We start from the raw sequence: 15,978 nt of genomic DNA on the forward strand, positions 1-15,978 counted from the left end.
AAAGCAATAAAATTGTTCATGAATTCATCGTCTTTTATTACAATACTACGCAGAAAACACTTTGTTACTTATTTAAGTATACCCACATTATTTTTCTATCAAAAGATCTTTCAACACGGAAGGAGAAGGTTCGTCATCTGTCCGAGAAGGCGAAGTAGCTTCGGATTTGACTTGAATGGTATACGATACTTGATTCATTTGTGGTGGAGGTGACACACACTGCTTAACTTGAGGAGAAGGTGGCTGGACTGTAACACATTTTGAAGGGGAAGACGGTTCAGGAGATTTCAAATGATTAGTTTTAGTCGAAGCAGGGTTTAGAGGTATAGGAGACGGGATAATAAATCGCTGTGGAGAACCAACATTCGATAAAGGTGACGCTGAACGTTGGGAAGAGGAACTACTTGAAGAAGACATGCTTTTCGAAGTTTCAACTCTCGAATCAAAGTTTAAATGCCCTGTTTTTGCCAAAAATAACACTTCAGATATCAGTTTTTCCGCCACTTGCCGTTGAAACGTTTCAATAGATTCTAATTGCTCTCCAACGTAAAGAGCAAATGTACTTGGTAATTTATTTCGTCGTTCTTGCGCTTGTGTCTCCATCATTTTTTGTTTCTTTCGCTCCATAATCTGTTTCATTGTCAGTTTTGTCTTGTTGCGTTTCCTTTTGTTTGGAATTTCTTGTGATTCCTGAAAGAGAAAATCTTGTCAATAAAAAATTATGCAGTTGACTTTATACTTACTTAATAAAGATTTTCTTTGAATACCTTTCCGATTCACATTTTTGAGTAAAATATATTTTTAATTAGTCAAAGTTTAGATTAAGAGCCTAAGCTTTGTGCTTATATACATTATCTTTTAAACTGTTAACTTAAGGACGTCTTTCCTTTTTATTTACTTACCACGTTATTTTCCAAGTTTTCTTCGTTTCTACATTGTTCATCCAAAAATGTCAACAAGTCGTAATACCACAAGTTTGGAAAATGTACCTTTTTCGATTCCGAGAGTTTTGAATCTTTTACCTGAAATGTTTATCAAATCATTAATATAGGTTCTTCTATAATATTGACAATAAAATTTAGAAGTGCAGGGATTCTTGCATTGTTGAAATGTCGGCAACAAAAATGTATTGGTACCTATTGCATATAAATCGGACTAAATCTGAAATTCTGCATTATGTCTGATATTATTCCGGTTTTTTTCTGATTTTCCTGTCAATATTCTGATACTTGTAAGGCCGTTAAGACTGCGTCTTTACCGCGCAGTCAGGTAAAATATAGATCGTAAAAAATTATACGTAATTAAAGTTGTAAAAGCCAATAATATCAAGGATTGGCATTGCCGCCATTGACATTGAGTTACGTTATGCCACTACGAGAACGAGGCGCGGCCATTTTGCAGGCTCGCCGTCAATCATTTGTTGGTCAATCACGACGGCAAAGTGTCGACATGATTGTTTGTAAATCTCACAAGTCCCGTGTCGGGTAAATTACTTATTTGGCCCATTTTCTCATCGACAAATATATTTATTCGACTGATTACTCTGATATTTTAAATCATTCTCCAATGTGTCAAAAAAATAATCTTATTGTTTTTGTATGTAATACGAAATTATCTAACTATGAATCTATGAAGAGATCGAGTATTAAGTTCAAAATCTTACTTTTTTCGCCTCCCTTTTATACGAAGTACGCATATGTTCTATTTTTTTCTTCGCATAAGCCACATCTGAATCAGGTTCAATTTGCTTGAATTTTTTCGTTAGAATTTCCCATGCTTCGTCTCTCTTTGTTTTGTTCTTGTATTCCTCGGATCTAAAATTCCAGAGGCAGGGCATATTTCGATATATTTCTAGAATTTCAGTTATTACTTTCTTGCGCTCGCCAGACATTATTAAAAACACACACGTCCTTTGACAACACGGAGTACGCGCGATCTGAAACTAGCTTCAGAGCAGTTGGCCGTTGGGTCGTCGCACTGACGTCGACTCAACAACCGCTATCCGCCTATTGAGCGGTAAGGAATCATAATGTTGCTGGTTGTATCGTCAACTGACTGAATTTGGTTGGCCATCTTACATCACATTAACCACAATCAATTTCTGATCAATCAAGATCGTTTCAATCATGATTCCATCTAAACTTTGTTTCTAATAATGTTTCTTCCAAACAATCATTTCAACCTAAAAAGAAAATCTTTACAATTTCGGAAATGTAACAATCATATAATATTAAGTAACGCCATCTAGCAGCACGTATGGCTACTAAATGAAAGGATAAAATTAACGTTTGTAACGACATCTAGCAGTGAAAAGCTAGACGACATGTAGTAGTACTAACACAGTAATCAGTAACGCTATTCACCAATAGAGGGCGCTATAATTAGTTATTTTTATAAAATTGTTACAGTGTTGCAAGCATATAAATAAATAATTTGTATTGAAAACGGAGAGCACTTTAGCAATTCACTTCTATAACAATTTGTTAATGTTGTCATCATTAAATTAGGCATTCTGTGAGAAAAGTACTAAAATTATTTAAAACCACTTAAACTAACAATCAATACCTATTTTAAAATCTTAAAAACAGTTAGGTATAATAGGAACTAAAACTAAATTCCATCAATTCGATTGTTATTTATTATGTTGTCATTATCTTGGCACTGTTATTTTTGTTATTGAAATGAGTCTTACAACCATAACATTCTTCTTGGTTTGACAACATCACAAAGTCACAACAGCTTCAACAACACAATCACTATCTCGTATGACAAGTTTTATGCGACAAAATTGCGTAGGTGTTACTATTACTACGACAGCGCACCGATATCTTAACTTTTTAACTTTTCCGGACTGTAGTGGTTCTGCGGGCGTTGCTCGACGCGTCCCGCTGCGTGTAGATCGTGTTTAGTTTAGCCGTACCGCGATAAAAGTGGATACGTTCGCATTTGCAGTGTACGGAACGCGATTATAACAATTATCGATAATTATTCGACATCTGTCAAACTTAACTATTCCGGAATTCTGTGTAAACGATGAATTTCGTGTAATATTTTTATCTTTTTCTTTAAAATTATAATGCCGGTGTGTTAAAGTGCCCTTTTTCGTGTATTGTTTAATCTATGTGGATATAATGAAAGGAATTTGTGATGTGTATTGTGTGTAACCACGGTTTAGTGTGAGGATTACACAGTTGCCTATTCGGATTAAAAATACGCACAAGTGAGTAAATATTTACATTAGCAGCTTACGAAATGTTACGATAAGTACACTCTATTGTCTCTTTGCACCTAGTCTCAGTACCTTCGACGAAGGTATAATAAGCATGTAGAATGTGGCGATGTCGAAATCGAATTATGGAGGTAGGCAGATCAGGCGTATTTCTTATGCCGAGGGAATAAAAACGTGAAGTAGAAATACTCGCTATAAATCTAATTGTTATTCTTTATTTCAAATATAAACTGACTTGCATTCACATATTTATAAAAGATTGTCAATATCACACCAAAACATAAAAATAAAATACCTCCATTAAATTAAATTTTATGGGACAGAATATTTTATTAAAATTAAATGTCTTAGTTGTGAACACAATTCATCAAGATATTTGAAATTATGGAGTAAACACTTACTCATCATACATTAATTTTTTATTTTGCGAATCTTATAAGAATTAATTATTATTTAAAGACAAATTCAATAATCAGGTAATGTAATATTTATACTTTATTTACTCTCATTTTATTCACAATTAATTATGAAGCTTAGAGCAATTTGTTTACAAATATTGAATTATTACTGAAGTTCTTTAACTGGGCCATAGTTACCAGAGTTTTGAAAAACAAACCTTAATATACCCAATTAACTAAATATAATTTAACTGTACAGTGTAGGCATACTATTCCTAAATTAATTATTCAGAAAAGAAAATATTATGAAACGAAACTCTGAAATAGTACAATAATATCAGTAATGTAATCAAAAGTGTAGGAATGAATAAATTCAGGTATACAAATAAAACATTTAGAATAATATTCCTGTTTACATTATTGATAAAAGTAACAATCACTCTTGCATTATGTATTGTTAACAAATGTAGGCGTACTTCTATAGTATATTATAGGTACATAATTAATTCCGTATAGAAAGCGACAACAACAATATAATAGATAGGTAAGCAGTTAAAATAGAAATGCATTTTTATAAATTATATTTAACAAAATCATTTTCTCTCAAAATATTGAAGCGTTTTTCAAGTAGTTTAAATTAATCTCATTATAACTTCTGTAATATTTCTTACATAAACTTAATTTAATTATTATGCTGTTCTATACACTAGGAAAATAACATAGAAAACTTTAATACCATGAATATTTTCCATCTACACATAGAAAACTTTAATACCATGAATATTTTCCATCTGCAGTTGAAAACCAAATGATTTAATATTAGTAATTACCTAATACCTTCATCCTTATAAACAACATAGGTAGCTAAATAAAGTCTCATTGCATAATATTATTATTTATATTGCCTCAACCATATTTGTTTGTAAATTTTGAACGCATTGTGAATTTGTGACAGTCATCTGTTCATAAAATAGATTGTGATTTATTGTTTATTAATACACCTGTATTATTTACTGATATGTAAGTTATACAATTTATTTATCGGAAACCCTTATTTAACTTGAAAATATAGATACCTTATAATATTAAGTTAAAAACACTTTACTTTACTTTACTTTACATTACTTTTTGAAAACCAAATGTTTGAATGTGACTGAGGTAAGGGAAGTTTGTAAAGATTGTACCAAGTGGTGTTCTTTTATCTCTGCCTACTCCTTTTGGAAAAAATGAGTCATTTACCTAAGAGTGTATTTTTTTTAAATACAGTTGTGATAGTTAAAAACTAATTTTACTCTATGCTTGCTTAACTTTTTAAACTAAATTATGAATAGAGGCAAAGGTAACAGATAATTATTCCTGTCAATAAGACAACTGACTGATTATCATGAGTTGGCTATGAGGTCATGGCTAATTAATTAGTGACTAGTTACTCTGTCAATACAGGCAATGTGTTTAATTAGAGCTTATCAAATGTACCTACTGGATTATATGACAACTTAGGTAGAATAAAACTAGGTATTGGTTATATAATATTATATTAATCTTGGCAATATGATGCTGAGAAATATAAAATAAGCAGATTTTTGTGGCTGCAAGTAATTACCCTTAAGTTTAATACCATTTCGTTATTAAAGAGCAATATTTTTCTATACGGGAAATAAAATATCTGTGAAATCTTTCCCATTGACAGTATTTTACATACAGTTTTATTACTTAGGCTTAGGTATAACTCGTAAAAATCTAGAAAGTAAACAAACTTGCAAACATTTCTTAATTCACAATTTCCTTTACTTTCCTTTCTTCTACTTCTAAATCAGTTTTAAAACTAAACTCGCAAGTATTAGCGTAAGTAGTGGCGCGTGGCGGGGAGCGCGGGGTGTAAATCAATAGCTCGCCCGGCCGGTTGTCAGCTGAGCGGCGGTGACCCCAAATACTCCCTGTTGACATAGTCTGGACGTCATTGAACACTAGTCTATTGACTGCAGTTTAATGTAGGTATTAGCTACTATAGATTGGCCCGAGGGTATCGACGACATGGCACTTTGTAAAAGAATTTCACAGGCTATAGAATAGTATAAAAATATTTTAATAGGTATTTGTGTTTGTGTGAGACTGATTGCTTTATTTAGCTAGCGCTTTTGTGAGCGTAGAAAGAATTACATAAAAATCAGCTCTGTAGTTTCAATCATCCTGATTAAATTTCGCGATATTTATTATTAGTAGAATAAGTAAAATTAAATATATTTATAAATCGCCGACTCTGTTAGAATTTTCACTAACTAATGTTTATTTAAATCTTCATAAAATCTGTGAAGTAATACCACATTCCCATTAAAGGCGTACAAATTCACCCCTCTCATTGCAAACAATACAGTCAAGTCACTTGGTATCGATCGAGAGCAAGCCAGTTCCTCGAATTTATACCTCATGTTAGAAGATGAGACTTCCCAATTACGTCAGTTCATAGGTACAGGAACTAATCATTCCAGGAAGTTGTTTGAAAGACCCATGACCATTAGACAGACGTATTGTCAATTGATGTTTTGAGACATGGAAAAACGCTGGCCGTAAAAGACGCCATTAAAAATACGGCGAGCGTAAAAAAGAAAAACTCAGTGAATGTGATAAAAATAATATAAGGAGTTCAATGATGCGCCCAAAGATGCCGGAAGAAATAGGTGTGAAAAATGTAAAATGAATGAATGAATTACATGTATATACCTATCTTAATCTTTTTTCAAGTATATTGGTCTCACGTACTTTTTTAAAGACATGAACTTCTTAAGTTCAATGACCTTACAAAAACATCTATTCGCAAAAGAAAATTGTGTACCACAACAAAGTTAGTCGATAAAACTTTTTCTTATTAAAACTTTTGTAGCATTTTTCCTGTTTACTGTATCCAAAGACGAAAATAATCAAAATAATAACATACTTACCCTTACTGCCTATAAAAACCGGTTTTTATTATACCCCGAACAGTAATGCAAAATTATGCAACGATACATAAAAAACGTTTTCGATTATAAGTTGGTTAAGTTATGCTAAAGTATGCTAATGAAAAGTTCCTTGCAGCTGTCTGCAACAAATAAATCTCGCGTAATGTTAAAATCATTAACATCTTAAGCAAGAAGTAATTACCTAGTACTAGGTACAATAATCTCAATATTTTAACTAAGTATTAAAAAAAATATCGACCGTTTTTTGTTTAGAATAAAATGGTTTCTTTCAATTGTTGATCCATTAGCCCTTCACTTGCAATTCCAACCTTCGAAATGAATTAATGGAACTTTAAATAAAAAAATTACTTTATATACAATCTGCTAGGTTCTCAGTTAGATATAATATCGAATAACAGATTACCGAAGTGGGTGAATATTGTATAACATGCGGTTTGCCGCCAGCCTTGTCTCTGGTTGGCGTATTTGTGTCAAGCATGAAGCAGTCGAGCTAGTTTACCATAGACTAGGATGCACAATTTATTGCCGTTGGAAATTATGTGGGTATGCCAATATTATTGAGTTTAACTTATAATTTAATTACTTCTAGATTTAGCAAGGTTTGTTTGGCGAAATCTTTTAACTATGGTAAGGTACGAATGTCAAGTTTCGTGAATTTTCAATTTGTAAATACAGACGACCATTTATTAGAATCTTTTGGCAAGTTGGTATGTCGACTGTGAGCGAATGATTTACTGGTAGTTACATCTAAGAAACGTGTTTTGATTTGACTCAAATATTCTGACTGTACGAAACCAATCCATTATTTTTCTGTCTATAGCAACAAAAACCGATATCCGCTCGTCAAAATAGAAAGCTATAAAGTATAATTGATTGCTTTTATTTAATGTTTTTGTCTAACTTTCAAAATGTTACTACATTTACTAAAAAAACAACTTTAATCTTTGTGCACATTCCATCTTCGAAATGGTTATTGAAAATACTTTAGCACGTCTATTTTTAGAAGCTTGGAATGCAATTCAATAAAATATTATAATCTTCGTAGTGCTTTTGCAGCAGAAACAGAATACTAACGTAATATTAACTCATACAGTACTTAATGCAGTAGTACCTAGATACTAAGAGAGCCCAAAATAATTTATGAAAACAATGTCATTACTAATTCTAACTCAGACAATGTTTTGCAAAAATAATGAAAAAAAAAAAAAACAGTAAGTATATTGCACGGTTGTTCTTATAAAGTACTAGTGACAGCTGAGAATTATTGCCTCCAAAACACCCCTCTTACGCGGTCTTACGTCAAAAATTCCATGCCATATTTTAATAATTTTGATTATGTTTACTCCAAATTCTTGTTTTTCCCGTATTTTTATTTCACCCTAGCGACCCCATAGAAGTAATTTATTGCCATTGGTGAGAGTAAGTATATATTTTTCTTCGAAGGGGAGGGCAGAACATTGTTCGAAGGAAACGCCTTTCTTCTACACGTGCTGCCAACCTTGAATAAAGAATAAAATGTCCGGTCACGACGCCATGAGCGTGATTGACTATTAATTTATTTATTGGCTGTAATCAGTAATGAGTAATTAGTGTTATTATAAAGTTGAATGTTGTCTCGGAAGTGATTGGTATTTCGTTCGAGAATTACTTATTTTAAACTTAAAGGAAAGCTAAGAATGTTATTGTTTGTTGGATCATTTTTAAAAGCACTGTGATCCGGTTTTATCAATTAAACGACAAAAAATTAAGCTACCTAGTTAAATTACTTTAGCACTAAAACTACTATTTCCTAAACAACTTTAGATACTTAGTTAGATACTTACCTATTTGTGACGCGTCTACACTGACCACTAGCCAGTAAAGATAATATAGGTTATATTTACTCTATGAAGTAAGAAGAATTATGAGCCGAAATTAAAACAGGAGTTTTCAATTTTAAGTTCATAGAAAGTATTCTTACAAAATTTTAGAAATGGATCGTGGCTCTATCGTCGTATTAGAAAATAAACATTTTTCAGAAGAAGAGACAACAATAAACTCTCAATTTCCTATATCAATTTTAATCTAACTAGGTGCTGTAAAGTTAACTATAACCTCCTTTTGCCTAGGTCCACTTTCCGAAGGTCCACCAGTCCACTTGTCAGGGACAACAGTAAACAAAGCAGTTGTTTAGTAAGTCATGACGTGGAACTGCAATGTCGATGCATACGAATACTGTGCCCATTCATTGACTACGTCATGGGTCCGTTTCCTGATGGTGATGACGTCATTGAGATTCTATACGAGTATTGTGAAATGAGAACGAACGCTATGCTATGTACAGCGTACAGTCGGCGTCGAAAATATGTGAACTGTATGCACTTTTTTGTGTGAAAATATCAATTTTATTACTTTCTTTTTGTCTATAATTAATGCGTGGTGATTGTTAACTTTGAAAGTAATAAACGGTAGTAATTTCACTATTTTGATTGATAAAAATGCTTTTCAAAATGTTACGGTGATTTTGACTACCTATACAGAAAATATGTGTATAGAAATGTGAGTAAGTCTTAGTCCTTTGAATAGATAGGTAGGTAGACCTATAATTTCGTACCAATAGAAATAGGACACCTTACTGGGTTGCCCCTTTTTCTTATAGCAATTTCGAAGGAGGGTGGCTTTGCCACGAGCCGTCTTCTGTGAACCCTTTTTGATTAAAAGTTTTTTCCTTGTAGATAGTAGCAATAAGGAGACGGCTTTTTGTTTACGGTTATTTGTATAACGAGCGTCCTCAAGTAGAGTAGATCGATGCAAATAACCTTTTAAAGCAAAGGATCAGAATTAAGATTTAATTTATATGCAGAAAAAGGCGCATCTTCAATAACCTACATACATAAAGTTCTTTCGAAATGTTTGTATTCAATTTCATATGCATCGATTAGTAGAACTTCATATTAGCCAAAAGCAAAGTCGAGAATATACATTATGTAAGGAAAAAGCCGTTTCACTCAAAAGGAACGAAAAAACTAAGTTTTCCCCTCATTTCTTCTTTTTCTGCAACTATTAAAACTTAAACAACAACCAACACAACAACCGTGACAAACCTTTGTGTGATGAGCACGAGTATTTGTTCTGAGCCTGGATGTCAATTTATCTATAGATATAAAAATGTATTTAGAAGTATATAAGTATGTTTATCAGTTATTTGGTACAATATAAGTACAAGCTCTGCTTATTTTGGAATCAAATGACCGTGTGTGAATTGTCCAATGATATTTATTTCTTTATTAAATCCCATTGACTCTTTTACCACGGAAGCACGAAACTCTTACAACTTAGTCCAACTCTACCTAGTAAAGCTACACCTAGTACTTTGTGCATAATGGTATGACGTAAGCAGCCGGTCCGCAATGTGCAAGCCATATGTACTGGTTGACATTGGGATCGCAGTGAATGTTTCAAATGTTTGTACTGCTTACTTATGTGTGTGACTGCAGTACTGAATAGGTATGCTTTATCGGGCTTTTGATCTTACCGATGCATGCATAAAGAATGAGTTTGAGTCATGAAACGAAAATTTGGAAATGAGAATAACCTACGTAAATGGTGATGGTAGATTGAAAAAAAGTGCTAGTTTTAACCTTATACCCCGGCGCATGCATGAAGAATACATGGGGTTTGTGTCATGAATGACGCATACATTTTTGAAATGAAATAGCTGGAGTAGATCGAAGAATTTGCTAGTTTTAATATTGTGACACCATTGAAATATGATGTTTAAGTAGTAAAGTGACGATCATTAAATATATAATACTAGCTGACCCGCGCAACTTCGCTTGCGTCCAATAAGAGAGAATGGGTGAAATTTTTCCCCGTTTTTGTTACATTTATTACTGGTACTCTGCTCCTATTGGTCGTAGCGTGATGATATATAGCCTATGTCCTTTCTCGGGTATCAAAATATCTCCATACCAAATTTCATACAAATTGGTTCAGTAGTTTAGGCGTGATTAAGTAGCAGACAGACAGACAGACAGAGTTACTTTCGCATTTATAATATTAAGTATGGATAAATTCCGGTTTGTAAAAAAATTTTTTCGTGATGAACGCATACTTTGATACGTTCCTATATTGATAAACTATTGTTTTTGATACAAGACTATTATTATAGTGCGGGAGTTCTCTTTAACAAACATTGTTGGTACGTTCCTATATTGATCAATTATTGTTCTTAAATACATGGCTATTATTATAGTAAGCTATCTCCAATAAAACATTGTATGTTATAAAAGCTTTTATCGAAGCTTTTATTTAATATTCCCGTTTCGTTTTGGAGTACTTACACATTTGTAATCCCGCGTTATTATAAAAAGTTTTAAAAAGGATCCAATTTTGTGAATTTAACCATTCGTAAGCCAAAATACTTTTTAAAAAGCTATTGCGTGGCCATGTTAGGTACTGTACAGTTTTTCCCGTCTAGACTACTAAATTTGCTGGAGATTACGATCATGCACAGCCTTTGGCATGTTACTTATTTTCGTCTGGTTTTCGGGCAAATATTTCGGTGTGTTATCTAATGAAATATCCTTGACAATGATGACGTGTTTACCCTTGATTCATTTCTACTTTCGCATTGTACTTTGATTGTCACAGTTGGATATTAGATCTTTCTTTATAAGTTCATTCATTTGGAAAATAATGTTGATATCACTCTCTTCACGATTTTTCCACAATTCAATAACACACGAACACTAGCTTCAGTCTTCCATACATGCATGAAGTAGCGTGCTTTACAGCCACTTAATTGACCTACTTCAGCTCTTTGTTAGCCGGTGATTTCCTGCATTTTACCCTGTGCATTTACCCTTTGTGCGAGGACAATGGGTAAACTAGGGTAACATGTAATATGTAACGTTTGCTTCCCTCGTTGAGCTAGTTTTTTCTTCTTTAGAGCGTTTATTTACCCTGTTTTTCATGTTTTGTTGCTTGAAAAATGTCCTGCTAGCTTCTGTCTATCTCAGTTAAAAAGTCAAAGTATACGTCAGTTTGACAGTCATTATGAAGTATTGCAGCTTGGATATAACACTCATTACCATTTTACAAAAGAATCAATGTAAAAGTAATAATAGTGGCTATCAAACTGATGACAAATGGGTTAGACAAGAACCACAAAAAAGTTTGCAATATGCAACTGGCAAAGGCTGATGAGTGCTGGCTGGTTTTTTGCCTGGGAAATGTCCAGAATCTGCGACTGAATTGTGATGTGAATTTGATGATACCTAGTTGTGTTTTTGATTTTTGAACAGCTGCCAAAATGTACTTAAAAGACAGTTTGTAGGTTTGCTATTTCAAGTACGAATAGAGGTATAAATGGCTGGTGTTTTAAAAGTTCAAAGATATCGAAATTAGCCATTTTAAATGCTGGAAGCGCGATACATTTAATTCGAGTTTTTTACTATGAGTCTTACAACGATATTTGAATTTTCGTATAGAATAACAGGCCTTTTAGATCCCCTAGCCATGTACGAAGGTGTATATTCGTCACATATTATCCTTCGCTTGATACCACCTAATCATCTGCTTATATGGATACGAATGATGACGGAAGGAAAACCCATGTCTCTCAGAAAAATGCAAAGTCGTTGAGTGAAAGTATATTGTTATAAAGTATACAGAATATCTTTCTTTAAAACTGACAACTACAAAGATACTGACACGTACGTGTATCAACAGAATCCATCTTGCAACAACGGAAGAGGCTGAAAATAACGCACTCTTTAGCGGAATTTCATTGTAATAAAACTATCTTCGCCATTTTATTACCGTAACGAATACGACTTGGGAAACATGAGTTTTTGCGCTATTAAAAACTACTTTAGTATACATTTTATTATGATGATACTGAATAATTTTCACAGATGCTAGGAAAATAATACGCTAGGAAAAAAAGCAATTTTGCAAAGATGTTTTAGTATTGCCTAGTATCTGTGTTAGTTATTTTAAGGTCTCAATTGAAATTAATATTATTTTGTGTAATTATACACATGTAGAAATATGTACATTAATGTAAAATTAACAATATAATTAATAATATAACATATCTAAATTCAAACTTTTGTTTTTAACAAATTTAAGGATTATTGTTTTCTATGGTTTATAAACTAGACCAAGAAGAAAGTATTCCAGGTTTTATAATACTTGAGTATCAAATTTAATTCAAATCCGTTTGGCATGTTTTTCGCGAAAAAACCTCCGTGCTCACAATCTTTCGCATTGGCACTATATCACAAAAAAATCACAAATCTCAGTTTTTCTAAGGTTGAGTCCTTTTTTTGGTCAAATTAATACTGTCTCTAAGTGCATGTTCGGTTATTAATGTTACTAAATATTAGTTTGGTTAAAACGGCATATTTCCATCAAATTCGTTATTAAAACAGGATGGTTTAATTAGTCTGTCTGTTACGTTTTCATTTGCGCGTTCGTTGTTCCACTGACCTGTGTTTATAAAAAGCCCACGTTTTTCTATTGTTTGTGCTATTTTCATGCATTTTTGTTAATTCATTAATTAGGCACAATAGTCTACGCAGATAATATTTTCAGTTAGGCCAAAAAAACGGTCAGCAAGGTGAGCAACCTTTGGTCTGATCGTCTACGTGCTTTGGAACCTTGCTAACCTTTCCGTAATTGCGTATATACTATATACTAGTCGTTCCACCCTTTTATTCTTATCCCCTAGCACAAGATCAAACTTGATGTTTTCGGTGTTAGATCATAGGAAACATGTTGTTATTTTTCTTTTATAGCCCATTTTCATACATAGAATCACGCCTGTCAGAAACGAAAGAGCGCTACCATCTAAGATCCCTACAAACTTCTTTAGCTTCATTCACCTACACATCTTGCCATACAGCGCAGAGTACCGCCATTAACGATTAGTGACGTGAATCGTGATATACACCATAATCTACGGTATCCGTTACTATCCATCAACCATTAGCCATGAAGCCTTCCATAGATCATTTGTTTTTGAAAGCTGCACATATTGATGGTACCGAGAAACGATTTCTACTCGTTAAAATGCTATTAAAGATGCACCTGCATACTATTTGTGTGGCGTGTTCGCGTCTTATCTTTGCTAAAAGTATTTCTGTACTATTTTCTAAATGAGACTGTTGTAACCGAAGCGTAAAGCACATAGCAAATGCATTTGTGTCTCTGAATATAGCAGCAAGGCATTGTGAAGCAGTAAAAAAGAAACCCAGACAAGAGACGTAGAAGAGTAGGTCCAAGTGATGGAGATGAAAAAACAACAGCTTCGATCCTGTACTTCTCTTCCCAATCTCTAGTTTTAAGTTTTATACTTCTGTGCAGCAGTTTGCACCTATATTCAGACATAAAGTCATTAGCAGTACAACGATATGGTCGCTTGTCTTGTAACTAACGCCTCTTTTTAAAAATAAAGATTTTAAATGCCTAAATAAATACCTAAAAAAGTATTTAGCCGTGGCCTGTACCAAATTCTCGAATGTTCTACTGGAACTTAGTAGGTATGCAAGGCAGCTTTCGCCAGACTTGTACGGTAAGATCAATACCGGGTACAAATTGTTGGCAAGTGCCAGGAAACGGTTGAATTGCCAATGTTTAGGTACCTATTGTACAAGAGAACGTACATGAATTATGTAGAAGACCTTTATTGCTAACATTCGTAATCTCTAAGGTAAGGTAAAGTAAAGGTATTATACCTTTTGCCGACTTAACCTTACGTTACGTTTTGAAACCATATTCTGCACATTAGAAATGTTCTTAATTATGAGTTTCACTTAGACGTATTGTAATGGACAGCGAAAATTAGAAACTGAAGTAAAATCTAATCACTTTAGCTTGGAACAAGTTAAATTCATTGCCTCATCTATGGCTATTAGACAACATATTCTTTTAAGTATTATTTTTTAGATGTCAATTCAATCGTGTTAATTTCACGCTCTTAACATTTACATATTATACCTAGGTTATATCAATTTAGCAATTTCTTTCGTTATTCGAGTTTATCACAAAGTAGGTACCGAAAAAGTAAACCTATCTTGTTAAACACTACCCCTCTCAGTCATAAACACGCTATAAACCTATTTTAGTTAAAAAAACTACTATATTATGTTTTCTCTCTTTCATTTCGCTAAGGAGTGAAAGAAACAAAACTCTTTATAAGCCTTTCACAACTTCATATATTTTTATGAATAAGAGGGTAAATGCTTAACTCATTGCATGTTTCTAATAAGCATCAATTCACCAATTCCTTCTTCGTGATAAAAGCCTGACTATATTCATATAATATTCATGTCTGATGTTCAGTGTAACCGCAGGCATGCCTACATACCTGACCTAGTTCTAACCTACATGTCTGTCATTACCCACGTCCTTGCATATCTTCTAATGACAGATAAATCTAGACGCAGACATAATGAGGATTCTGTTTTGGTTATGTATTTGTTGATAGCAATTAATTTTGTGTGTCAATGGTCTTTGAGTGAAGATACCTGTTTGGAGTCCCGATTTAGATAGTTTTGGAAGTCATTTGCCCGAAAACGAGACCCCAAATTGAATTTTGATTATGCAACTATGGAAAATGCTCTTTGGAAAATGTATTAGTGGTATTCTCAAATGATTCTTATTGATCTATTTTAATTAAAGTGGAACATGAAATAGATGAAGGATCTTTGACGGCTTCATTACACTTCCGTTATTTGGTTAAGAGGTAATTCTCAGAAAAATCCTTAGCCTGTGTTAAAACTCGGGTCTTCAACGATTACCATGCTAAGTTTCATCAAGATCGATGAAGAAGTTTAGTCGTAAAAGTGTCACTGGCGGACAGACATGCTTACACATTTGTAATGTTCATAGTAATTTGCTTATATGTCTTCGACGTGAACCTTGGACATTTTAGACAATCGTCTAACGGAACTTAAACCCACCTTCGTAATTTCACAACGCATTGCACAAATCATGCAAGCATAATTACACTTTAAAAATATATCGTAGGCCTACCTAAAACCATAAACTATGTTTTATACTTCCGCTCTACAATACCAGCTATAAATCTATGGTCATAAAGTCCAAACATAGACAACAGAGTGTTTTACGATGAATAAGTTGTAATTATTTAGGTTTATAATTGAAAGTGCTTAGGAAGCTAAATTTACGTTGGAATAATTCATAATTTGCATATTATTGGCAAATAGCTAATGTTGCGTTTAGGTTAATTATTTGGTTTAGTAATAGAAGCTATCAAATTTCGTTTGAGTTTGGTTTTCTATTGCAATTTGACTGTTATTTTGATGACGCAATTAAGTCAGTGGTCTTTCGGTAACTAAAATATTTAGTACGATAGAAATTAAATCTATTTGTCTAAAAAATT

General features: G+C 33.1%; 2 protein-coding genes across 2 annotated transcripts in view; one reads left to right on the plus strand and one right to left on the minus strand.

The window, feature by feature from the left end:
- Nucleotides 1–20: 20 nt before the first annotated feature.
- Nucleotides 21–2,771, minus strand: LOC142981717 (uncharacterized). Its single transcript, XM_076127812.1, has 4 exons — nucleotides 2,566–2,771; nucleotides 1,664–2,182; nucleotides 903–1,022; nucleotides 21–690 (listed from the first exon to the last, which is right to left on the minus strand). Exons 2-4 carry the CDS (start codon nucleotides 1,889–1,891, stop codon nucleotides 88–90), a joined length of 951 nt encoding a protein of 316 aa, XP_075983927.1. The 5' UTR covers nucleotides 1,892–2,182; nucleotides 2,566–2,771; the 3' UTR covers nucleotides 21–87.
- Nucleotides 2,772–2,897: 126 nt separating this feature from the next.
- Mhcl (Myosin heavy chain-like) overlaps nucleotides 2,898–15,978 on the plus strand; it is a 285,346-nt gene continuing 272,265 nt past the window's right edge. Inside the window, exon 1 of the mRNA XM_076127805.1 lies at nucleotides 2,898–3,220. The gene's annotated coding sequence lies outside the window, so the exon portion shown is untranslated. The remainder of the gene's footprint in view (nucleotides 3,221–15,978) is intronic.

Source organism: Anticarsia gemmatalis, chromosome 20, assembly GCF_050436995.1.
Source record: "Anticarsia gemmatalis isolate Benzon Research Colony breed Stoneville strain chromosome 20, ilAntGemm2 primary, whole genome shotgun sequence".
In the NCBI taxonomy this organism is placed as follows: domain Eukaryota; kingdom Metazoa; phylum Arthropoda; class Insecta; order Lepidoptera; family Erebidae; genus Anticarsia; species Anticarsia gemmatalis.

Coding starts and splice junctions, on each gene's coding strand:
- LOC142981717 (XM_076127812.1), bottom strand. CDS start 1,891: ATGTCTGGCGAGCGCAAGAAAGTAATAACTGAAATTCTAGAAATATAT. Junction 1,023..1,663: donor ATAAAAGGGAGGCGAAAAAA/GTAAGATTTTGA, acceptor TAAACATTTCAG/GTAAAAGATTCAAAACTCTC. Junction 691..902: donor AAAACTTGGAAAATAACGTG/GTAAGTAAATAA, acceptor TTTCTCTTTCAG/GAATCACAAGAAATTCCAAA.